Raw genomic sequence first — 25,249 nt, 5'->3', positions numbered from 1 at the left:
TGCTAGTTTTTTTAGGGATAACTGGACTGTGATCTCTGTCAGAAATCTGAAATTGCAGTCCCCTTCTAGTTTACTAGTAATCTCCTATAAATCACATCCTGCTCGTAAATTTGGCATTAATCCAGGGCAGGATTCATCTGACTTGTATGATAGGGCCAGATTTCTGAGGTGGAGTGAACTATAAACCCCCCCCCCTTTTTTTAATTCAGTGCCATGCATCATTAATAACTTTCTCAATCCTTTTTCCCCAAAGTATTGATTGGGTATTAGATTCCTCGTCAATATTGGAATAAACCAGTTAATACACTAACGAGTTAGCCCTCAGTTGATGAGGCTTGCTAGTTGCTGCCTATTTTAGATACAACTCCCCCCCCTCCCCCCCCCCCCCCCCCTTTCTCTTTCTCGGGCTGTAATTGGATCGGATTTAAGTCAAAATATGTTAAAATTGATGCTGAACTAACAATAAATATCAAGGTCCTGAAAATGAATTAGGCTCTATAGGGTCTATATATATATGTATCGTTTTGAATTTGAACCAATAATAATCAGGACAATACCAATCTATTGATACAGATCCTGGAACCAGAACCGGAACCAGCCCAATTTATTTTATCAATTCGGGTCCATCAGGTCAGACCCGATCCATTGATATATCTCTCTCAAGCAGCCAATGTGTGTTGCTTGGAAGAACTCCAATAAATGAGCTTTAGTAGATTGGAGATGCCCTATTATTGGCCAATCCAGAAGGCCCCTTTTATGATATTTCTCTCTCTAGATCCCATGGTGATGGGTGATTAGGATATAATACAAATTTATAAATCTAGGGGCTGCATAGCAGGTCTGCAACTACACCTACATCTCTATCTAGCTGTGTATTTAAGCTGTCTATTTAAATGGTTTCTTCTGTAGCCAAGTCATATAAACCTCCCTTCTCCAACTCCAAGTTTTAAATTAATTAATATCTAAGCATCAAGGTGACCTTCTTTCCTCGATTCTTATTCAAAGATGAACGTTACTCGTCTAATGAAACACTCGAGAGAGAGAAAGATTGACTTCTAAACCCTCCACCTCCACCTCCAGGCTCAGATGCACAAACGAGAAAACTTGCAGACAAAACCTTCTTTTATTATACAAATAAATAGATTTATTAATAAAAAGGTGACCTCCGCCTACCTTCTCTTTCCTTCACCTCAAATGCATCTCTCTCTCTCTCAAGGCGGCAAAGCCATGTTACCGTTGACATTCCAAAGCTTTGACTATCCAAATAAACACCGCCCCTCAACTTAGCCATGGCTGACCAAAATGCTTTTAATCTGATCCCTCTCTCACAGTTGAGAACTTCTGCAGTGACCCCTTCAGCTCAATCCCATCACCATCTGGAGATGAACAACAGCACTGTAGAACCTCCTAGTAGTGGGCTGCTAGACAGCAAGAACATTGGTGGGTTCGGCTATGGAATTGGAGTCTCCGTCGGCATCCTCCTCCTCATCACCACCATCACGCTTGCTTCCTACTTCTGTACCCGCAATCAGATGCCCTCCGACCAGCCCCAACAGAGCTCCGCTCAACCCTCCAACCAACACACGGTCGTCACCATCGAAGAAGGCGTCGACGAGGCCACCCTCCTCAGCTACCCCAAGCTCCTCTACTCCCAAGCCAAGCTTCGCAACAAGGATACCACGGCCTCCTGCTGTTCCATCTGCTTAGCAGATTACAAGAACACCGACGTGCTCCGGCTTCTTCCCGGCTGCAGCCACCTCTTTCATCTCAAGTGCGTCGACCCATGGTTACGGCTGCACCCCACCTGTCCTGTCTGTCGTACATCACCGATCCCAACTCCCCTCTCGACTCCTCTTGCCGAGGTAGTCCCGTTGGCCGGCAGCCGGCGTTGAATAGAATCAATATAGGTATACATACATATACAGGTTCAAACTTCAAACCCAAGGTTTGCTTGCTATCATCTGTGCACTCCCTGCAATTAATCTCTACCAATTCCTGGGGCTATAACCTTCTGGTAGAGATCCAATTAACAATTCTTTTTTCTTTTGGTTTTCTTTTTCTCTTTTTTTTTCCTTTACATTCATGTAAGTTTTGCATCTGTTTTACTATCAAATACAATCAATGGGAATTGGTGCATTTCATTTAAGAATATGATGAGGTTCTGAAGCAGCTAGAGCACTTTGTAGAGATTGACCATATGTTATGATGAAAGAAATGAAAGAGGATAGAAATTAGATATATATTCATCTACGCATGTTTCCATTCAAGAAAGATTTCCCAAGGAATAAGATAGAAAGAAGATCTATCAATCCATGAACTCAGGAAGATGATCCAAGAAAGGGGCTGAGGGGTGTTCTGTAGCAATATATTGGCCAAACCAGATGTCCCCCAAATCGTAGAAGCTTCAATGGAGAGAAAAGGTCATAGTTGCAGCATCATCTCAAGTCTCACTGGACTAATGGTGGAAAGAGAAATCTTTTAAGATTGATGAAGTCCAACCAAACTGAAAATCTAGACCCAGAAACCGCTAACAGGTTGGATCCCATATTAAAATTTAAAAGCTCAATAATTATCAAAGGGCTAAGTGGGTCCAGTACACATTAAGACAGCTCCATATGCTGCTGCTCCAAGCTTTCATGACTTAAATAGTATATATGGACTACCCTATAACCAAAGTTCGTGGACATGATTGCCATATGCAACAACTGGAAGCCATAAAATATAGTTCCAGCTGGAAAGGGTTGAAAATCTACAGGCAAGAGAATCCGAATATAATGAATCTCTTACTGGGGAGAACCATAATGGGCCAAATTGCTAATTCATGGTTCATTCATGCTTCACCATGTCCATTTTGAAACGAAATTATTCTCAGAAACATACATTTTCCCTTCTTTTGAAATGGAATTATTAGTGGTTGGTACAAATTGAAGATGGGACCAAACCCAGGTCCAGAAACTTCTACCAGTTTCACTTGAAGAGGTTGCTCGATCAATGTTTTGAAAATGAGGCTGATAGTCGACCCAAATCTGTAACCAAAATAGTCACGCGCTAAGAGGAATTATGAATTTGTGGATTCTTAGACTTAGGTGTTCTTTTAAATATAAAAGTGGAATAGAGGAGCTATCTTCGAGAAATTATGCTTTAAACTCTTGCCAAGAGGCTCAAACATGAAACTAATCATCCTCGTTTTAAAGGAGTGTTTTAATTTTTCCCATATTCAAACTATTTGCTGATAACTAGGGGCTGCTTTGTCATTTCGCTTTTACAACACCAGAGATTTGAATGGTCCAATTTCCAATTTCAGGTTCAGGAAGAGGTGATTTTCTTGAAAAAACATATGGTTTAATACAGCTACAATTGTGTTTCTAAAGCTTTTGGTTAAAATCGGGCACCATTTTTATGATATCAGGCCTCCGAGGACTTCATCAGAGATCAGACTCAAAAATACTAGGAGCCAAGGTGATGCAGTAGAGGCCTCTAGGGCTCTCAGAGTTACCAGCCTACAGTTCTGCTCCTGATGCTTGCAATACATTTGATTAACTCAACTGCATATAATGTTCGTTAATGGTGTAGTTGAAAAACACAAATTGTAACCAGACCTTCTTCACAGGTACAAGTATGGCGAGATACATGTATTTATTTGTTGCAGTAAGTCCTGCAAAAGCAGTTATTGTTGAAACTGAGAAAAGTTCTTTCTTAATCATATGAGGACAAATAAAGTGAAGTACAAACCTCATGATTAAACCATAAGATCTAAGTCCAAGTGTGAAGAGACAGTAAAAGGAAAAAAAAAATAGATTACAGAATAAGTTGCATGCCGACCATGGTGTTGGTTACATGAATCTTGCTCTACATTCCACCTTGTACGGGGTCATATCCTATGTTAAGTCACAAATCTTTGCATCATTTCTTGTTACTTCATCTTTGGTATTCCCTTGTCTTTCAAGTCCCAAATCCTTTGTTGATGGCTGCTGAATGGAACTTTCAATTTTTACAGAAGTGGAGCTTAAGCTACAAATATGCTTACTTCAGAAACACATGCAGGATCAATTTCTCATCTCTCGGTTGGAATGCGATAGAGCCAAAATAGTTATTTTTCACGAAACCCTGGACTCTCTGGGTTCTTTCTGGAGAACTGGCAATCTTGTGATGTGGTACCCAAGTACAAGAATTCTTAACATGATTTCTGATTCAAAATGAAGGATTTTCCTCCAAAATCTTGTAATAAGGGAGATAAACTACAGGATTATAATTCTTTCCAGTTTCCTCTTCTAGCCAACTGATTGATAGGATTCCTCATCCATCAAGTTAGAACTTTTGAGTAGATAAACTGTCAAATGTGCATCAAGTGTAACAAATCTCCTCCTTTCCAGCATCAGAATGTTATCCATCTAATCTGTACTAGGAGAATTGGATTAAACAAGTAAAACAATAAGAAGCTTTTTGAAGTGTTAATTCATAAGGGATCCCCCCAAGTTCCACAAGTCCACAAGGACAGTTGCCAGTAAGGAGCAAAAATCGTGGATTCATCCAGGGCATATTTCAAGTGAGGGAGCCCTAAAATGTAGTTTCTTTCTGTTACCTTCACTCCCCAATAATTTGAACATTTCCATCACCAACAAACAATTGAAACTATTTTTCGGTAAATAAATCATGCTAAGCAAGTTTAATAGAGGGTTCTATCCTCCTTTGGAGATACCAAAGTATCTGTGGAACAGTTATTTTTGGCTTATCTCCAGTTTTGGTACACAATCTTGCTACATTTAAAAGAGTTTTAAGCTCCCTAGAATCATAATTATTTCCTAGATCAGGATCCACCATCATATGCATAGAACTTGCAAAGTTAGATCCTTGGATCCACTGGACTAAGTTGGTACCTTCCTTTTCTGATGATTGACCAGTTATCAGTTCAAGAATTAGCACACCAAGCTGGAAAACAACATTTTTCCACTCTTGGTCCATGCATCCTGCAAATCAGTGGAAGAGAATAAAAACATAAATGAATAAACATATACATAATAACAAAAGAATTGGCTAAAAGTGTCACAGAACAAGTTTACCTCTTGAACACGAAACATGTGGTTTCGCAATCTGGCTTTCATGAGAACCAAGACGGCCAATATCAAAAAGCTGAAATAAGGAGAGGAAATGTCATTGTTTGAAGTCTAATGATTTATGATAGCATATGAGACATCAAATAAACATTTTACAGTGAAAAAGAAAAAGATGATGAAATAGAGTAAACAGGGGGCATGTACTAAGAATCTTTACCTTGGCAACAAAATTATCATCCAGCAAAATATTACTTGAATTGATGGACACATGATATACAGGTGGGTCACAGAAGAAATACAAATATTCCTGCACAGTGCATTTAACAAGAACTTAGATAAGATCATAATTACAGAGTATCCAAGCAAGCTCATAAAGGAAACTTTTATATGCTTATAGATAACAAGTTTACATACTACATAAGATGCATTTTAAAAGTGCAGAAAGTAGGAGTTGCAAATTCTATAGATTACCCAGTCAAGAGGCCTGTATTAGATTGTGTCTAAGCGTAATATAATTATACTAAAAATTCTGAAAAAAAAAATGGCATTCGTTTACACGTTAAATGAAGTTCTGGAGCATGTTTCCCAGGCCAATTATGGACAAACCAGAAGTCCTGATAAATGCAGTTTGGCTCAATAGGTGGCCCGTCCATTTGTTATCCAAATTCAAGCAAACAACTCTATCAAACACATGAAATGCAATTCTAGCATACAAAGTTTTCATTTATCTAATAATGTGGATACATCATCCTATACCCCACCTTTTCTTGGGATGTCCCCAAGTGTGCCATCCAGAATTTCAATATCTTGACTTTAGAAAATTCCCACAAAGGAGGGGCACACAGCAAGGGAATTTAAAGCTGAAACTTGTACCATGAATAGAGGAAGACAAGGGGAACACTCAGGATGCATTTGGGCTCTCAACCATATTATCATGTGAAAATATTTGTGGCTTATTTAGATCCCAGGATTCATACTAGAAAACTTATTCTATAATGTGTATTTGTTTGTGGAAATTTTAACCATATCTCCAGAGGCAACCTGAACCTAACAGGAAAAAAGGGTTGGGTTGGGTTACAAATTTTATTAGGATTTTGGTTGAAATATGTCAACCCAAATTTAAAATATAGCCAAAGTGGAGTCAATGTCCCTGGCAACCTGAGCCAACTCAAATCCATTTTTTTGTATATGCATGTACTTAGTATTGTAAGAGGAGGGAGGAAGGGAGCAAAGGCTTTTGTGGGCTGGTTAAAAAGTTTCTGTCCATGTATTATCTGCATGTTATCTGTATGCGAATTTGGCTAGTGATGTCCCAACCCGACCAACTTGATTTCTTGATTCAATTAGGCTATGATTGAGTAACTAGTAGTAAGAACAGGTTGGATTATAGCTTGGCTTGAAGGATTCATGTACAAACATTATTAGATTTATCCATCCTAGTCTTATTTATCCGTCAAAAATGTATATATTTCATACCTTAAGATACATGTGCTCAGTTATAGACATGAGACTGATATGTGAAACGTGGATTTGGGTCTTCATTTGCAAAAACTTGCAACGGATACATATTCTAATATTCTATCCATTTCCATTGATGTGTATGCTATCCATTGGATATACCAATAACACGTCTTAATTTTTCATCCCTTTATATTCTTGCTAATATCGGAATCTCCTTATAGTACTTAAGCCAAAAGTCCATAAAACTTCTAGTGTTCAGAAAGTTTCATACAACAAAATTTGCTACTATGTACATATGTGGTTAGCTTTCACATTATCCAATCAAGATTCTGTAAATGTATTCATGTAGAATGAATCCCATGATCAAATTAGCATCTGAAGTATCAAGTGTGGGGTACACAGTTTCCCACTTAAATGGAAAGAAAAATATGTATTATACTACATTATACAGGAACTTTCTTAGTTTCTCAGCTGCACTATTTATCCTGAATGTTATATAAAAGGAACAAGAAAAAAGAGTCGAAATGAGATTGCAAAATTTCAGATGAGGCAATAGATGATTGAACAAAAATAAGGCCTATGTGAAAGGCTTTGCCTAGAATGGATATCAAACTAAGATCAAAACCACAGAAAAGCATTTATGATAACAACAATAATAAGTAGAAACAATGATAACCACCATCATCATCATCTAAGCCTTATCCCAACTATATGGGTTTGGCTACATGAATCCTGTTTTGCCATTCCGTTCTGTTTAATTCCATATCCATTGTTAAATTATGAGCATTTAAATTATTTCTTACTACTTAAACCCATGTCATCAGATTGCAATAGCTGATAGGGTTACTTCCATACAAATTAAAACAAGGACTATCCACAAGTTCATCATCTATTTAGATAATGAATGAAACCTGAACCATAAATAACTGATTGTGCACATATATATGTCTGTGTGTATGCAGATGTATAGGTAGGAAGACAAAAAATACATGTGATCTGCAAGTATAAATTTTTCTTTAAATTTAAGATGGGACTAAGCCACTAACCAATGCAGCTGCTACACCAATGGCAATTTCCAGCCTTGTCCGCCAATTCAAGGGGGTCTTAAGGGGGTCTGCAAACAGAAACTCTTGTCAAATTTTTTTAAACAAAATATCAAGTCCCAAGAAACATATTTTTTTTTCTTTGAAATACCATTAAGATGCTCCTTCAAGGTTCCATTTTCAGTGTATTCAAACACAAGAAACCTGAAAAAAAAGTATAAAGAAAAAAGTATAGAAAGACAAAAGTCAATGGCTTTGACAACATCAACAGCATTATTGTTTTTAAGGAGGATATACTTAACAAATATTTAAAGATGTATATAATCAATCCATGGGAAACTCTGCCAGGAAACTTGGGAGGTTTCAAGCAGCTATTGCTATTATCTTTTATCATGATACTATTAAAGTTTTATATGAATTACACAATGTAAGCATCAAAATCACATGAATTTTTAAGAGAACTTTAATACGAGTCATCATCTGACAGATACCTAATTTCTCATGAGAAACTCGTTTTCTATTTAGAGGAACAAGAATACTAAATTCACTTGAAACAGAGGCTTAAAAAGTTAGACAAAGACCTCTCACGTCCTGTGGAAAAACCTCTGAGTCGAACAAGGTGGCGGTGATGCAAGCGCCCCAAGAGTTGCACTTCCTTATAGAAGGCATCCTTTCCTTGAGGAAAAGCTCTTACTTCTTTTACCATAGCTACAAGACCATCTTGAAACTTGGCTTTATACACAGAACCATGAGAAAGGGTAGAAATGGTTCTGCCAAACCGATCAGTCGCCCTCCTTACATCCTTGTACTTGAAGCGTCTAACAAAAGGAAATGGACCTGAAATAAATTCATGACAAGAAATTCAAGTTCCAAATTTATTTAGATAGAGATTATTTTCAGGATACAAATGGAAATGATCAATGTTCACCAGAAGGGCGACAATCTAATTAAATCAGAGTTAGCAGATTGTTAATTGAAGAGGGTTTGCTTTGTTAATATTAAAAAATATATATACAGAACTTTCGATAAGATGAAAATATTGCCTAGAACTTTTCTTCAACTTTTTTTGCCTTTGGGTTCCATATGAAATTAAGAGAACATGTATATGGACCAGTTTCCCACTGGTTGGGAATTTACCAGATCTGAATGATTGCACAAAAGGAGAGGAATCTAAGAAGAGGATTACTCTTTTGAGTCCAATTCTTTCCAATAATAGTAACATTTAGAAGCATCAAGAAACTAAGACACTATGTAGAAATTTCAGGTTCAAAATGTTCACAGATAATGTCATATAAACCAAAATAAAAGCAAATGCAGAAGCACCTGAAGAATATGTAAGAGTGAATTTCGCTTGTTGATATGGGGTAGAGAATGATTATACAAGCATGCAATGGAAGATCAACCTGGCAATTCTTAGCTGTTAATGAATTGTGAGGATTATAAGAAGATCCCACTCTAAATAATTGTGTGATAAGTGCATAAATTTGATGAGAAATTCACAAGTCAAAATAGGAGGATCAAAAACATGCATATTTTTATTCATTGCACAGGACTAGGGGTTGGCACAAACTTATCCACCCTCAATCAGACGGCCCTACTATCAAAATTTTCTTGGATAGAACTTATATGATCTTATGAAATTAACCACCCAATCCATAGCCTTTCTGTAGCATGTTCAAACCTTAAAATTACCCCTTTTTATTTGAGATCAACAGATAAGCTTGGTAGGCTACAATTCTCCCCCCTGCCCCCTAACCAGAAGTGTCCTGTGTTAATGGTATAGACACAAAAAAGGTCACTAGGTAGTCTTCACCCTTCAATGGTCATTGCAGTTGATTCAAGTTTATTCTAATACACAAAAATGGGACACTTGAGTGAAAATAAATTAATAGCCATCCAGAGAATCTGTAAACAACAGGAGTTCAGGCCAGTATTCCACATGCAAGCAGATTTTGCATGTGGCACCCAGAGCATCTGCAAGCAACAGTGAAAATAAATTAGTAGCCATTTTTGGCACCCAGAGCATCTGTAAGCAACAGGACTTAAGGTCAGTATTCTACATGCAAGCAGGTTTTGGTTCTATAGACAGTTTGACATCATGTCTCTAAGTAAATTCTATAATTTGGAAGAACTTGAAATTGCCCTGTTTTATTTAACATAGATGGAACTGTCGAACACTTTTGCATCAACTCAACTAGAGAAGTTACTCTGAAATAAAGTTCATAGTTAACACAGCCCCCACCCAAAACTCTCCCTTTCGTTACAGAAGTTTTGTAGGCTTAGCTTACATCTTCAGAGTTCAGAGGGGTAAAACCTGATCCAACTCAAGTGCAGCAATGGAGTCTTCAATTCTTACAAGAAGGCAGTGCAGATAGATAAAATCAGTACAAACGAAACCCATCCAAATATCTTTGGAAATGTTATTTTTCTCTATATTTACTGATGGGTCATTTGTTAATGTTAACAATGAGGCAGCTGCTGGTTATGTACTACTAATTATCTTTGTTGCAGTAGTAGGAACAAACTGCAAGGCTCAGAATGCTGATCATACTGAATGATGGGCTATTCTCTATGTGTTAAAGTGAACTCTAGACTTTGGGATCAGAAAAGTTAGAGTTTATATGGATACCCAACATATTGCAAATGCTTTCACAAATATGAATGGTAGGTTAAACCGGGATGAACAGGGTCTGTTTGATGAAGTCAGATATCTGGTGCAGTCTTTTGCTTTTTGTTAAGTAATATATGTATCAAGAGTGAAGAATCAAGTAGCTCATGAAATAGCTAATAGAGCTAGAATTGTAAAGGGAGATAAGGAATTTTCAGAGTTGAACCTCCAGATGTGCACTCTTCTTAGCTAATAGAGCTAGAATAGTAAAGGGAGATAAGGAATTCAAGGTTGAACCTCCAGATTGGATGAGATGTCTTTTTTGCACTCTTCTAATCCAGGGGATCCAAGTAAATGAGCACCAATTACTAAAATATGGAACTAAGTTCAATATAATTTACTAAAAACACAGCGGGAACTACTCACGTACGAAAAGGAAACCAAACTAATATTGGGCAAGTTTTTACCAAAGTTTCCAACCCCAAGATCCATCAGCAAACTTCACCAACTAACTGCCCATCAAAAAATAAAATAAAAATAAAAATCACCTACTAACCCACTATTATTAACCCGCGAACCCAGACATACCTATATATAATATTAACCACATAGAGGCTTCAATATCGGTTCTGATCACAAATACTGCTCCACAATTCGCATAGAATTATCAAGAAACACACTCTAACCGTGAAAAGTTAATAAATTCGAGTTCGAATTTGTTGATATCCACAAAATATGAAGCAATTATCTTTTGTTTATGATCATGCACGCATGAAACATCTCTTATCTCTCCATCAGATTCATACTTAAGTGTTTTCTCAAAAATTAAACTCAACTGTCAAGAACCAGACTAAAAAAATCTGTGTACATGCAGAATTCAAGTTCAGGCACCTAGTATTCTTCAAAAAATCAAATCACATTACTGCGATCTAGTAGGAAAGTCAGTAAGAATAAGTCAAAAAAAAAAGAAAATTCATAACAGATCAAGGAATGCAGAGTGATGACAAATTGAATTAGACGACTCTCCATACCTGAACGAGTTCGTCGAGTCCATGGGAACAGGGAAACCCTAAATTTACTAAGAAGATGACGCATTCTCAAAGAATTTTGGGGTTCCGCGCAGAAGCTTTTCTGCTTACAGAGCATCTTGTCCAACCGATCTCCATGGCTTCTTTTTAATCCAACCTTATTTAATTCAGTCACCTTTACCGGTTTTTTACTCTTTCGGTAAAAACGAGAGATTAGAAGGGCACAATAGTCCGGTAAAAGATAATGATACGGTACGGCGTGGAGAAGAAGATTGTTTTTTATTTCTACAATCTCTGACCATCGTTTTGTGATCATGAAGCAATTAATAGGTTCCCAGAATTAACAATGTGGACGAATAAGTAGGCCCAACCTGAGCCCGACATGATCTTAACGGCCAGCCTGACTCATCTCGTTTTCATCACGTGGACGTAGAGGAAAGTGAGCGTAGAACATCAAGTTGGGTAACTTTTTCCTACGAAGTAATAAATAGGCAGGTAACATGCTGGGGCGGGACGAAAGGGAGCATGGGACTCACAAGTCACGACGAAGAGGGAAAAGAATAGAAATGTCCAAGGGAATACAAGAAAGGGACCGGACCGGATGGCTGGACCACTAGACCATGCCTTATGGTTCACAGTGAATTCAAGTTTTTCTTTTTTTTTTCTAATTTTATATTTTTCTCCATGGGCTACAAAATGGGATACCCCATTCCCCAAACCCATAAAACCCCCCAAGTATGGCTGTAATCGGATCTAAATCCCATCCGATCTGAATCCTAAAATCTGATTCGAAATCAGATTGGATTTGAGACCTCATATTTGAATTTGAATCTTTACAGAGTCAGATATATAATACAATTTTTATATAACAAATTAATGTAAATATAACCTACTGAATTTATTATATATAAATTCATATATAATATATATTTTTTATAATATCAAATACAATTATATAAATTTTATATATTAAAAACAATGAATATTATAATATATAATCGGATTCGGATTTTAATCGAATTGGATGGAGTCAAATCTAAATCCAATCCAATTAAATAAATACATCCTCTAAATTCGAGATAATCAGATCGAATATCAGATTAAATCTCAGATTTTCGGATATTATTGACAAGCCTATGCACAACCATGATGCAAGTCTGGATACGATCCTAAATCTCTGTTACAACCAACAAGAGACCTTATTACCAACAAGCCAATTGGCACCTTGCACAGTATATCCAGCCCTAAATCTCTGTTACAATCAACAAGAGACGCTATTACCAACAAGCCAATTGGCACCTTGCACAGTAAGCTCAAGTTTCTTGGTTAGATTAATGTTCGAAACATTGGAAACATATAAATCTGTCAATAGGTCGTGTATACGTGAGAAAATCAAACCAAACCAAAGCCGGTTCTATGATTTTGTCTCTATTGGAACCAACTGTTCCAAATCGATTCAGACACCAAGCGATTGTATAGTCAATAATATATAAAGATCTGCTTCTTTTTTTGAATTTTTTGTTATATTTTTATGTGTGAAACGATATTAAAAGCACACATTTTATCAAACATATAAACAATTTACAAAATTAATAATCGGAATGAGATTTATAAAATTGTACATATAAACAGTATCGGATCTTACTGATTCAGACCCATTATTTCCGTTAATTATTGGTTCAAATTTGGGTCTTTCTTGTAGTCCTAATTAATAATCAGAATGAGATTAATACACCCTCTCCCAAATCAGACCCGACCCATTGACAACTTAGAGAAGAAGAGCTACATAAACTATGCGACCTTGGTAGGGTGTTGGTGAACCAATCGGGCGGGTCAACCAGATGGTTCATGAACCGGCCAATTGGGTTGATTCGTTATCGTTAATTACAAGGTGGAATGAAAATCGTAAAGCATCTTATCCTCTCTGTCTGATGCCTTGTCAGAGATCCATTTTTTAAACCGAGCTATCGGTGAATGAAATACGCCTGGGCCAAAAACAGCAATATACTAAAATAAGCAAGAAATGGAAAGTCATAGGAAAGTTCGCTGATTCTCTTTTCTTACTAATTCATTAATAGGCCAAAAACAGCCTAAAGAATAATATTTGACCCCTCTGTCTAGTCTAGGGCTGTCCATGGATTTCCAAAATTTGATATCGGATTAAACTCTATTTCGGATTTGGATGATAAAACTTGCATTTGATTAATAATTCGATGGATGTAGATTTAATCTATCTAATTTGATTAAAATTCTAGCTTGATAAAAAATATTATTTTATGTACGCATATAGTATAATTTTGTATAATTATATAATTTTTATATTTGATAAATTTAATATTTTATATGTATATGTCTTTATTATGCATATATAAGTTAAAATAATAATTTTTTTAACTTTTCTTGTCATTTTACATATAATAAGATGGTTGTGAATTAAATCTCTGAAATCCGACATGATAATTAGATGTGGATGCAAATCTATAAATTTTATAATCAGATATCAATGCAGCTAGATCCAAACAGAATCTGAACTATTTACAGCCCTATGTGTGTATAGCATTGGATCTACCACCCTCATTTTTTTTCCTTTTTTTCCTTTTTCTACAATGCCCGTCTACCACCCTCTGTCCTTTAACCATATAACTGAAATTATCTTCATCTAAATTTCCTTCTTTTACATGGTGCCAATTAGCTGGATGGTAAGGTCTCCTATTTTTCTAGTAGAAATTTGGGATCAAATCCCGCCTACACCTGGATTGGAGGATGAACTACCCCGTTGTATAGCCCTTCACAAGATATCAGAAAAAAAAAAAAACTTTTTTCTGATATTTGGAGAGACATGAAGTAACCATCTCTGATTCATCAGTTGTTTTGCTGAAAAGTGATTATACTTCAGCTATGACTTACGAGTAGGTTTGATCGACTAAATGACTATACATGACAAGCATAGTAGCTGATGACCCACTAGTTCAGATGGTCACTTGGCACCCCTACATTTGGGAGGCATAGTATCTGAAGCCGCAGGAGAAATGAAATGGAAAAACACAACCGTGGAATCAGATTCTCTCTTGAATGTTCAAGCCTTCCAATTTTTTTATATGGTTTTCTAGGGCTGCAACTATGTTTTGAATGAGAGCCCAGGTCTCCTGCAAGCAAAAATTCTGCTCACATAGCATCCAGCTGCATATTGGAATTATTTCCCATACTGTTTCTAATGTATGGCTGAATTTGGTAGAATTCCCATGCTTTTCCAGTGTTTGCAGAGTATATAATCGAGTCGGGCTTGGGTTGGGATAAGATTAGGTCGGGTTTGGAATTATCTAAGAGCTAGGCTTGAGTCCGGCTCAGAAAATTAAAAGCCCAAACTTTTAGGCCCAGACCCAATCTAAAGACCAAAAATCCAAACCCAAACTGTGCAAAATTGCAATTGGGTCAGCCCGGGTCAGGTTAGGCCCGCCCAAATTACACCCCTGTTCTTCGTTAAACATAACTAGTAACCAACTAAGCAACAATTTGTCTTGAGTGCCATTGTGAATACTTGGGATCAAGTGTGGCAATGGCAAGAGTGATATTCTTTTCTAGGTAGGGAATCAACCCATCCAGATAACCAAACAACTCAAAAACCTTGAATATGCTATCAGGTTTACAAGATTTCCAAAGGCACTCTGAATATGCTATCCACAAATTGTTTCCACATCCCTATCCACAGAGCACCACCATCATGTATTGAGAATATCTCATAATAAATGACAAAAAAGATATTCTCAATGTGCAGTTGTAATATCTACTAGGTAAAAATGTGGGAGCAACTTGTGGTAGATTATTCTTTTACAATTTAAATGATAATAATACTTTTGTTGGAAGTATCCATATGGAGGGTCTCCCAATACCTTCATCATCATCTAAGTTTTATCCTAGCTATATGGGATGGGCTAAAATCATCAATTAAGCCTAACAAGGTTCATAATATGCAAGCTTTTGCACTGTATATATTTATATTTATACTCTTTCCAAATTGAGTCATTAGTGTAAATGTTTGGGAGTACAAATAGGCTGAGTGTAAATTATGGTTTACTTTCACTTCCAATTCGACTTTGTTTTATTTGTTTGTAAGAAGTAAAATAATGCAATTTCCACCCAATAGAGACAATAAGAGGGTTATTTGTTTGGGAGTGAGGTAAGCATCAAGATCATGAGATGCCCACTTTATATGAAAAATAATTGATGTAAGAGGAAGTTGATACAGGTTTTGCATCAGTTTTTGAAATACAGAATTTATACTACCACAAAATGCAAATGAAACAAAAAAAAATACAAATTTTATATTAAATAAAATTGCAATTCATAGTTATAAACTAACAGGTACAAAACTTAATCAGATGCAAAATTTGTATCCAATTCAGATTTGCACGGCAAACAAATAAAGCTTACCAGTGTACCATCACAATAAAAGGGAGAGGGGAATTTTAACATACTGAGCAGAAGCTGAGCCAATCATAATACGTCATATTAATCTGACATATGGGCCCCATGCGTACGGAGTTTATATGGTATTTCACGATTGATCGAGTCCTAATGTAAAGAGTGTAGATGATTCGAATTCCTAGGCCCATAGCTCCCATACATTATACAGCAACCCAAGCCCAATCTTGAAAGCCCAAGCTAGCTCCAAGCCCAGCCTGTACGGCATCTTATGCCAGGGTTGAGCAAAGCCTGTTCTAAAGAACTGTTGGGTTGAGCTTAGGAAGCTCTATTGGGCTCTGATTTTGCAACCCCATCAATCTTTTACTCCATTTAACCGCATCTTTTGCTTTACCTATGCATTACCATAGTGCCGATAGTTGCCTGGGCTTCACATCCAAACCACCATGTGAAAAATCTAACACATTTATTTTTCTCTTTCACATAGAGATAGTGGGTCAGGTTATGTCGTAGACTTGCACTAACACGGCCTCTTGTCATTATAGCATTGAAATTTTTGTGCAATGGTTTTTTATTGAGTATGTTTTCACTGCATATGGGTCGGGTTCAATATTCTCTCTCTTTTTCTAAGTCGTGTTTGGGTTGAAATTGCATCAGTTGGGTTCGGGTCAAACCAGACCACGTCAAATCCGATTTGTTGACATCCCTATATCTGCACTCTATTCATCTCTCTTCTCTTGCACATTCCACTGGTTGATGCTTTATATAGTACTAGCGAGTAAAGATATGCAAATGCATGAACTTGAATAGAAATTTGGTTAGATTTGGATTGATAGGTTTGGGTTTTGATATGAATTTGGGTCCAGGTTAGGTTTTATATTTAAAGTTGGGTTGGCTCTTAACCTAACCCAAATCCATCTAATTTATACCCTTTTTATTAAGAGTGTCAAACGGGATTTATAGAGATTTAATGGGAGAGGAGAGATGTTACAAACATGAACTATTGGGGTGAGGGAGTTAATAATGATTTTATTAGAAAAAAAAAAAAAAGGAATTAAAACCTAAAAACCTAAGGGGGATTTAATTGTAACTTCTTACATTTCTTATAATTAAATTAAAAATAGATACTACATGTGAAGGCAGAGGATAGAGAGAAAGAGGGGGCAGAGGTAGGGGGAGTTACAGTCTTACACCCAAAGTCAAAACACAAATGCAACTAACTTGAACCCCATTGGATATACTAAACCCAATCCAACCTGATCCGTTTTCTCCAATGGGTGATACGACCCATGTTCTTTTCTTGACCCGCATCTGAAATGGATGGGTTTGAATGGGTCATAAGTGGGTTGGCTCAGATAGCCACCCTTAGGTGGAAGGGGATTGTAACATATAATACTGTATAAGAAGCAATCGCTTCTAATGGTAAATTACTTGCACAATTAGGTGTATAAAATAGATATTGTCTAACTTTTTAATAAAATAGTAAACTAAAAACATTGGAAGGAACTTAAGAAAATAATTTAAATAGAAATTCTTGGAGAATGAACTCCATGAAAGTGGAATAAAAGAAATCATATGTTAAGCAATTGGCCTTGTCGTTACACCTTGTTAATATATTAATATTAACTTTTACATATAAATATATCTATGTAAGGAAGTATTACATTGTGGATGTGCTAGCTGGGTGTAGGAATATGGCAGGATTCTTATAACAATAAATATATCAATGCACAATGTATCACCCTATTAAATACAAAGGCATCTGCCTAAATGATTGAGGGTGATGTTAAACTACAAGGATTCATATTTTAAGAATGTAGTGAAGTGTAAGCTTAGAGAAGCATCTAAAACCCTTGATGCGATCTAAAGTTGAAAACCAAATTTAGAGTTTAACTACTGTGCATGATACCGGTTATATGTTAAACCCAGATCTCAACCATTAATGACATCGTACTTTTCATTGCTTCATGTTTCATAAGGTGTACATTAACATTTAACACTGTGCAAATTGTTGCACAGTTCAGTAGATGCATCGTAGATTTTGCCCCAAAATTAATGATTATGATAGCGTATTGTGTTATATACAACCATATATAACCAGCTATTATGTAAATGGAATAAAAGAAGTGGATAAAGGGGTAATGAATGTTGATGATGACTTAATAGACACTGTTTCTTTTTCTTTTTCTTTTTTATTTTGGTACCTTCCACTTATATGATGATGACTTAATTTTCATGTCCATTAAGCATTGTTTTGTTATATTGATATAATACATTTCTTTTATACGTTCTTTGTGTTTTAACATGGCGTATGGAAGATATGGTATCTGGAAAAAAAATATTTGTTCATTCACTATTGAACCAAAAATTGACAAAATTGGAATGGATCGAATGAAGATACTTTTTATAAAGGGATAATATCTAAAACTCGCCATGAATTTTTCACATTCCTCTTAAACTCACTATAACTTTTCAAAACCTCTAGAGGGCCCTTTGTCAATGTGCTTTATCATTCAAAACTCACATTCTGATAAAATTTCCGTTAGATCACTATTATTGATCATTAATGGAAATTGTCTAATAAGCATTTAAGTATTTTACATGATCAAACTATCTCTTAATGACCAGTCAACCTTACTAAACATCTTTATGACAAAATTACCCTAATGCCAATATATAATATTTATATATATTCCTTTGTTTAATTAGGATTGGATGGGTTAAATTTAGGGGTGATCATGGGTTAGGTTGGGCTGGGCGATCTTGGGTCAGGTTTTGAACCTATGATAATTGCTATAGCCTAGGCCCAGCCCAACCTGGGTTCCAAACGTGAAACATAAGCCCTAGGCTCACATCTTTGACATATGAAATATTACTATGTAATATTTTATATTAAATTGCATATAAACTTATTTTATGCATTATTAAGGGTAATATGACATAAAACAGCATATATACATATTAACGTGCAGGCCTAATGTAGGCCCAAGCTAAGATCAAGGGTAATTTTGTTATGAAAATATTTAATAAGCTTGATTGTTCATTTACAGGGGCCTCTCTAGAGGTTTTGAAAAGTCATGATGAGTTTAAGAGAAATACTAAAAATTCACCATAGTATCCCTTTCTATCCATGATTTTGGGATCAAATATAAAAATAGCTTGTAGTAAGTCAGGTTGGATTGAGCAACTTGAGGAATTTAAGCTCATGATTTTCAAAGATATTTAAGATAGGTTTAGCGTGGAGATGAGGAATCCCCATATTGAGGTAGAAAAGCTACTTTAGATGATGTAACTTCAATTGGAATAAAGTAATAAATCAAATTTAAGGAAAGGCCAAAGCTTGCAAACCAATTGGGATTGTAATAATTAGGTTTTTTCTAGCTTTTGCATCCTCACTCCTACTTCAATTTCTCTTGATATATTATTGTTGAAGTTAATAACTGCGTTAGAAGCATATAGATTATTTTATCCGTTAAAGGATACTGCAATGACCTATTTATATTTAATCTATTTGCCTGTTAGCAAACGACTCCTTACGTGAAAGCAAACAAACTAACAAATTAAGGCATTTGTAGTAAACACTTCTTCTATTATTATAATAATAAATTGAAAACCTAACAGTATTACCAATAACAAAACCACCTTAGGCTGAATTTGGTATTCTTTATTTTAAGGACTCATCTCCTTTTGTAAGTTAAAAACTGAGTATTCATAGGAGCATTTTAACTATAACAAGAAGATGAGTCCTTAAAATAAGCAATGTCAAATACAAACTTATTGGCCTTTATCAAATATTCAACCTCACTGGCGTTCACCAAACATACAACCTCTGAAAGTTAAACTTTATGTACTAAATTCATAAGTTCATAGCTAACTAGTCTTATCCCTCTTCTAAAAACATCACAAATTGGGTTTTTGTTTCTTGGGTCAGACCTTACTTTTGGATGAGACAAGCATAACTTGTAGGGGGTGCAACTTGAGCGGGCCTAACACAAGCCCAGACCAATTCAGCCCAAATTTTCACATGTTGAGCTTAAATTTTCAGGCCTCAGGTTGGGATTGGGCCCAAGACTTCAGGCTTTTTAAATTTTGGGGCTGGGATTGGGCCTAGCCTTTGGGTAGCCCAAACCCAGCCCGAACATGACCCAACCTTATTTCAACCCAAGCCTGGCCCCAACTATATACATCCATACATACATACATATATAGATATATACTTATACTAGTAAATGCACATGTGACAATTATAGATAATGATAATGATAATAATAATACTATATCCAAAATTTTTTGTCTTGTGTATTTTTTATGTTTTTATTATTAATCAGATGCATATTGCAAAATCCAAATCGGATTTACATAAACACATCATCCAGACATGTGATAATCGAATCAAGTTGTGAAGTTTCAAGTATCACAATTGACAGGCCAATCTGCTTGGATATGCACTTCTTTTTGTAATGTTTTATATTTTTGGTGTATCTTATTCTTTTTTTTTTGTTCATTTATTAAAAAAAATGTAAGATTTAACTAGAGGGAATTGAATAAGGTGAAAAGTAGTAGTTCAATTCACAATTTAAACATTACAATTAAATAGAGACTAAATTCAAAAATGAATATTTTAGTTAAAAGAAAGTTCCACAATCTTATTCATATTTTTAATAAGAATTATAGATCTATTTTTTTTTTCTGTATTTTTGTGTGTAAAAATAATTATGTTATGTCACACTTACTTTTTGTTTAATATGATAAATATATGACATTATACATGTGTCTAAATGTCTTTTTGCAAAATTTATGTATTTTTTTCCATTATTATATTTTATACTTTATTATTTATTTAGGATAACACATTTAACCCAAAAGCTGAATTATTTATTATTAAATTTGATGTTTCATTTTTGGCTAGTTCTAAATTATGTATTTCATTTTCATTATTACTAAAAATAATTATTGTTTATTACACTTATTTTTTTTTAATTTTATTAATAAAAATATTATAAATGTGTCTAATTTTTTCTATATTTTTTTGCAAACTTTTATATTTATTTATATTTCAAAAATTTTATTACCTAACTATGACTTATAGGTTGATCAATTTGATCCAGATAGTTGAATTGCTTAACCACCACTTGGATAAAGAATGATTTTATTTTTAAGTCAACTTTAAAATATATGGTTTTATATTTTTAAAAATATTGACATATATATAATTAGTAGCCTTTATTAGTGAAAAATAACTTAAATATAGGATTTAATAAAAGAAAATGGGATTAATAAGTGGACATTAAATGATGTAGAAAGTAATAATTGAAGTTATATTTTCAATCCTTACAATTAGAGATTGACTAAATACATAAACATGAACATTTTAGTAGCCATTAAAGATGGCATTAAAGCTATAATAAAATTACTTTTATACCCTTTATCAAACAAATAAACAAAGGGTAATTTTAGTCCAAAAATAGTTTTATATTGCATCTACACTTTTATATATAATATAAATATATACATACATATTTTCATACATGTTTGCGTATATACATAACATGTGTAATTTTAGAGTGGATTCATTGATCAATATGAACTATCCTGAATCCAAACCCAACCTAAGTGCATCAAATTACAGTGCAGGGCTCAGCTCGAGAAGATTGGGTTTGACCTTGTGCTCAGTCTAAGTATGTGTCTTAGGCCCAAATCTTAGGATTACACCTGAGTTGACCCTAAACCCAGCCCAGCCCACCCAATTTGCACCACTAATAATTTCAACGCCATAAACTGGGCAAGAAAAGTGCACAGTTGAGATTGAGGCCAATATTGTTTGGGGTTATAAATAGGGGATAACCTTTGTTGGTCTGGATTTATCCAACCAACACCAACCTGGACCAGCTGTCCAATCTTCACGGGTTCTGGAGGAAGAAAACCCAAATATAAGTAGGCCATGTTAGCGCAGGCCTGGCCAAGAGTTGACATCATCAATTGGCTGATCATACCCAACAAAATCCAGCTTAGAGAATAATAAATTTAGCAGTCTACTATTTAGGAAATCAATGATTAAATTTATAAGTGGTAAAGGGGACCATAAATGTGGCCACTGGATCATGGATCTGGACCATCCAAGCTTTTAGTTCATCAAATTGTTTTGTAGCAAGTGATCCAGACGAATTAAGAGCTCATTGTTCCAATCAGAGATTCCATCTAACAACTCACTTATTAATCATGATCAGATTGTTAAATTGTCCACGTATAACAATGAAGTGTATTCTGAACTGTGTAAAGAGGCTGAAGCCCTAGACTCTACCCAATTACTGAGATCCAAACCCGTTATATTAACAGGTTGAGCTGTGTTAGATTAAGCTGAATAGGAGAAAATAATATAAATGGGAGGCTCCTTGGAGATGCTCAATGCAGGAAACCCAAACGTTGTAATTTTGACTATTGTATTGATCCAGGAAAAAAAAATGATGCTTTGTCTAGTTAAATGTACTTGTGCGGGGGAGGTGTTTATGTTTTGTTTTGATCATAAATTTTGCCAGATAAATTAAACAATTGACTATTTTTATTTATAAGGTTGTGTTTGGTTGTAATGCAAATTTATTTGCACTGATGCAAAATTATGGTAGTGAAAATGATTTTGGCAGAAATTATGACTTCTTTTTATTTCAAAATTTACTTTTTTTATACTGTTCGATTGCAGTAAAATAAACTTGAAGCAGAATAAAGAAAAGCTCAAAATAAAGTTAAGCCAAAATTTGCATCATTTTCATTTTCACAATGATACATTTATACTAGTGCAACTAAAAGTGCACTGCAACCAAACACAACTTAAGGTTCATTGTTATGAAGGCCAATTTTGTATGTTAATTTTTTGGCAACTTCCCCTGTGTGGAAAAGTTAGGGGCCGTTTGGTAAGTTTTCTTTGAAATATGTTCTATAAGCTCTGACAGTTAAAAGATGATGTAAACTTTTGTATCAAGATCTTAACAGCTTAAAGATCGTTTGATTAAGATGTGCTTGTCTATAAAAAGATGAATTGAAAAAAATGCGAAAAAACTTCATTTGGAATTTTCCGAAAATAGCCCGAAATAGGTTTTTCACATCTTTTCGGGGCTGAGGCTAAATCTTTTCCCAACCAAACGGGAAAAGACCAAAACGCGGATTGCCGAGCTTTTAAAAAGCTAACAACCCACACAAAAATACTCATCAAACGAAATCTTAATTTATCCATTTGAAAGATGGATATCACATAAAAATCGGTTTACTATGAGACCTACACCAACCTGAAAAAGTTGGTCACATACTTTTTACCCACCTTAAAACCTTTTCCATTTTAATGTGATCAGTATTTCACTATGATAAACCAGATTTGCTCATCACAAAGTGATCTCACACACCAGCCTCACAGTCAATTGGAAACATCTGATCCCTACGAATGATAATATAATAAGAATGGCTGAAAATGTGGTGAGATTGGTGTGAAAATCACTCTATAAGGAGCAAATCCGGATTCTTCACTATGGGTTCAATCCGGGTCTTTGGGTTCTTAGAAATGAAAATGATGGTTAACTAAATGGGTATCGGGGAAATAAAAAAGACAAACAGGTCCCAAATATCTACAATTTAGTGTTTATTAGAAAAGTCCAATGAAGGCGGAATCTTGGGTCTGGAGGAGTGATGACCTTTGGATGGGTTTACGTTTCCTATGTTTCAATTGTCCTGACATGCTTTGGATGTTTCCCTTGTACTATTAGACAGAGGACAAAAGTCCTTTTAATAAAAAGAGCTCATATAAAAAATAATACAAATGTCCAATTTGGATTTTTGAAATTCATCTAATCATGTGTATCCAATGTTTTAGGTGGGATCCATACCAATGTTGTGAAACCGGATAGAGAACCATTTTAGTCTCTGGGTCACGGGTTGAATGGTTTAACCATTTAATTTGTTCAAAGAAAAAAAATTGAAAAATAAGGTTTAAAAAATGAAAGTAATTGTAAATTCATTTTTCTTCATCAAAATAAATTAGGTACAACATGGGTGGGCCCAACCTAAGTTTAGACCGGGAGTTGATAATTTTACAATGGCTGGACTTGGATTTTTTGTATAACATGGGTACAACATACATAGCCCAAACCATATCCTACCATATCATATATATATATATATAATCACTTAATTAGTTACCACTTTTATGATGTTAGTAGGTAGGTTACAATTTTTTTCTGTTATTATAGTAAAAAAATGCTATATATTATAAACTTCATTTTTGGAAAGTTTGGAAAACCATGAACTGAAATTGAAAGAAATGAACTAGTTGATCGGTTTGATTTTAATTTTTTTTATATATAATATATATTATAAATATGTAATATAAATGCTATAAATACACATAATATATTGTATTATAAATAATAAATAATACATTATATATTTTATATATTTATCTAATGCATATATAGTTATTTGTAAGGTTCAACAATGACATTAGAAAGACATTCTATCTAAAAATTTTGTCACCAATCAACTGGTATTGGTATGGTAAAGTATTAACCAATCAATCAGGTGGGATTTATCAAAAATCACGGGTAAAAGCTTACTTGATGAAATATCACTAGCTGTCAATGGGTCAACTATACCTAATAGAACCAAATTGAGCGATTATGTCACTCCCAGTTTCTTGATTTTGTACCAATTAAGAATCACTTATTGATGTTCATAACTGATTATATATAAAAAATCCATCGATTCATTAATACGTAAGATATGTGTTGTTGCATATCTTTTATCAAAATATAAACAGTTTATTACATTAATTCAATTTTATTAAGGTTATATTATCAAAATTAGGTTTTAAATTATCATTACCATTGGTTATCATAGGTGTCAAGTATAATAGGGTCAGACCCAATTGTCCATATTAATAATTGGTTTGATTCGTGGTCCTTATTATTATTATCCCCATTAATAATCAAAGGGATTAGTACATTGATCCATTAATTAAATGATAGGTCCTAAGACCCATTTATCTCCTTGTTCCCCAAGATCCAACTTGCAGAATCCGTTTACCCGAGCCAGGGGTCCAAAGCCTTGGAAGTAGGCCCTACCAAACTAATATGGAGTTCATCACGTGCAACGGATTCCATTACCAACTCTCGTTGGAATTTTTTGGTCATGTTGATGTCCGGCTCATTTGGCCGTTGCCGTCCCAAATCTCCTACGTGGGCCCCAACTAAATGTTGGTCCCACATAACTTCCCAAATTCGGTTCATTTCATTTTAACAATCCGATAACTACTCGCAATCCTGGGATGTGGGGCCCACATATCAGACTGACGTGGCGTATCACAAGCGCCCCAGCATCATCTTGTTCTCGTAGAGGATTCGGAGATACTCGCGCGGTAAAGAAGGTTGATTTGACATCCCTATGCGGACACGTGGCAAAACAAAGTGGCATTTCGGAAGTTTAATTGAAAATAAGGGCATTTTCTAAGGTTTGCTCAGTCAAAAGCGTTGAAATTAGTGGATACGGGAGGGGCTTTCTACGAATAAATTAAAAGTTTAACATTAATTAATTTCCCTCCAGTTTTTCTTTAACTACAATTACAAAGAGTCCGAAGCTAACATGCGCCAGGTT

At 35.1% G+C, this 25,249-nt stretch overlaps 1 protein-coding gene and 1 pseudogene across 6 annotated transcripts; one reads left to right on the top strand and one right to left on the bottom strand.

Moving 5' to 3' along the window:
• Nucleotides 1-939: 939 nt before the first annotated feature.
• Nucleotides 940-2,146, top strand: LOC148847654 (RING-H2 finger protein ATL70 pseudogene; annotated as a pseudogene). Its single transcript, XR_016101278.1, has one exon. The product of XR_016101278.1 is annotated as an RING-H2 finger protein ATL70 pseudogene (transcript).
• A 1,521-nt stretch (nt 2,147-3,667) lies between these two features.
• On the bottom strand, nt 3,668-11,487 carry LOC148847653 (Protein kinase superfamily protein). 5 transcript variants are annotated; one of them, XM_088950524.1, is made up of 9 exons: nt 11,198-11,331; nt 9,240-9,532; nt 8,882-8,961; nt 8,140-8,395; nt 7,710-7,762; nt 7,562-7,629; nt 5,272-5,361; nt 5,061-5,130; nt 3,668-4,967 (listed from the first exon to the last, which is right to left on the bottom strand). In XM_088950524.1, exons 4-9 carry the CDS (start codon nt 8,262-8,264, stop codon nt 4,657-4,659), a joined length of 717 nt encoding a protein of 238 aa, XP_088806650.1. In that variant the 5' UTR covers nt 8,265-8,395; nt 8,882-8,961; nt 9,240-9,532; nt 11,198-11,331; the 3' UTR covers nt 3,668-4,656. The 5 variants fall into 5 exon arrangements, with proteins under 5 accessions (XP_088806650.1, XP_088806649.1, XP_088806652.1 ...); XM_088950523.1 differs by having other exon boundaries at nt 8,882-9,532; nt 11,198-11,354; XM_088950526.1 differs by lacking the exon at nt 9,240-9,532 and having other exon boundaries at nt 11,198-11,342.
• Between the last annotated feature and the right edge of the window lie 13,762 nt (nt 11,488-25,249).

Source organism: Nelumbo lutea, chromosome 6 (assembly GCF_056320005.1).
Source record: "Nelumbo lutea isolate HS-2025 chromosome 6, American lotus-T2T, whole genome shotgun sequence".
NCBI lineage: Eukaryota > Viridiplantae > Streptophyta > Magnoliopsida > Proteales > Nelumbonaceae > Nelumbo > Nelumbo lutea.
This window is presented reverse-complemented; position numbering and strand designations above follow the sequence as displayed.

Excerpts from the sequence above, each read along its gene's own strand:
- LOC148847653 (XM_088950522.1), bottom strand. The coding sequence starts at position 11,312 with ATGCTCTGTAAGCAGAAAAGCTTCTGCGCGGAACCCCAAAATTCTTTG. Across the intron at positions 7,763-8,139 it reads TTTTCCACAGGACGTGAGAG|GTTTCTTGTGTTTGAATACA; the intron begins GTCTTTGTCTAA and ends CTTTTTTTTCAG. Across the intron at positions 5,131-5,271 it reads ATGATAATTTTGTTGCCAAG|CTTTTTGATATTGGCCGTCT; the intron begins GTAAAGATTCTT and ends TCCTTATTTCAG.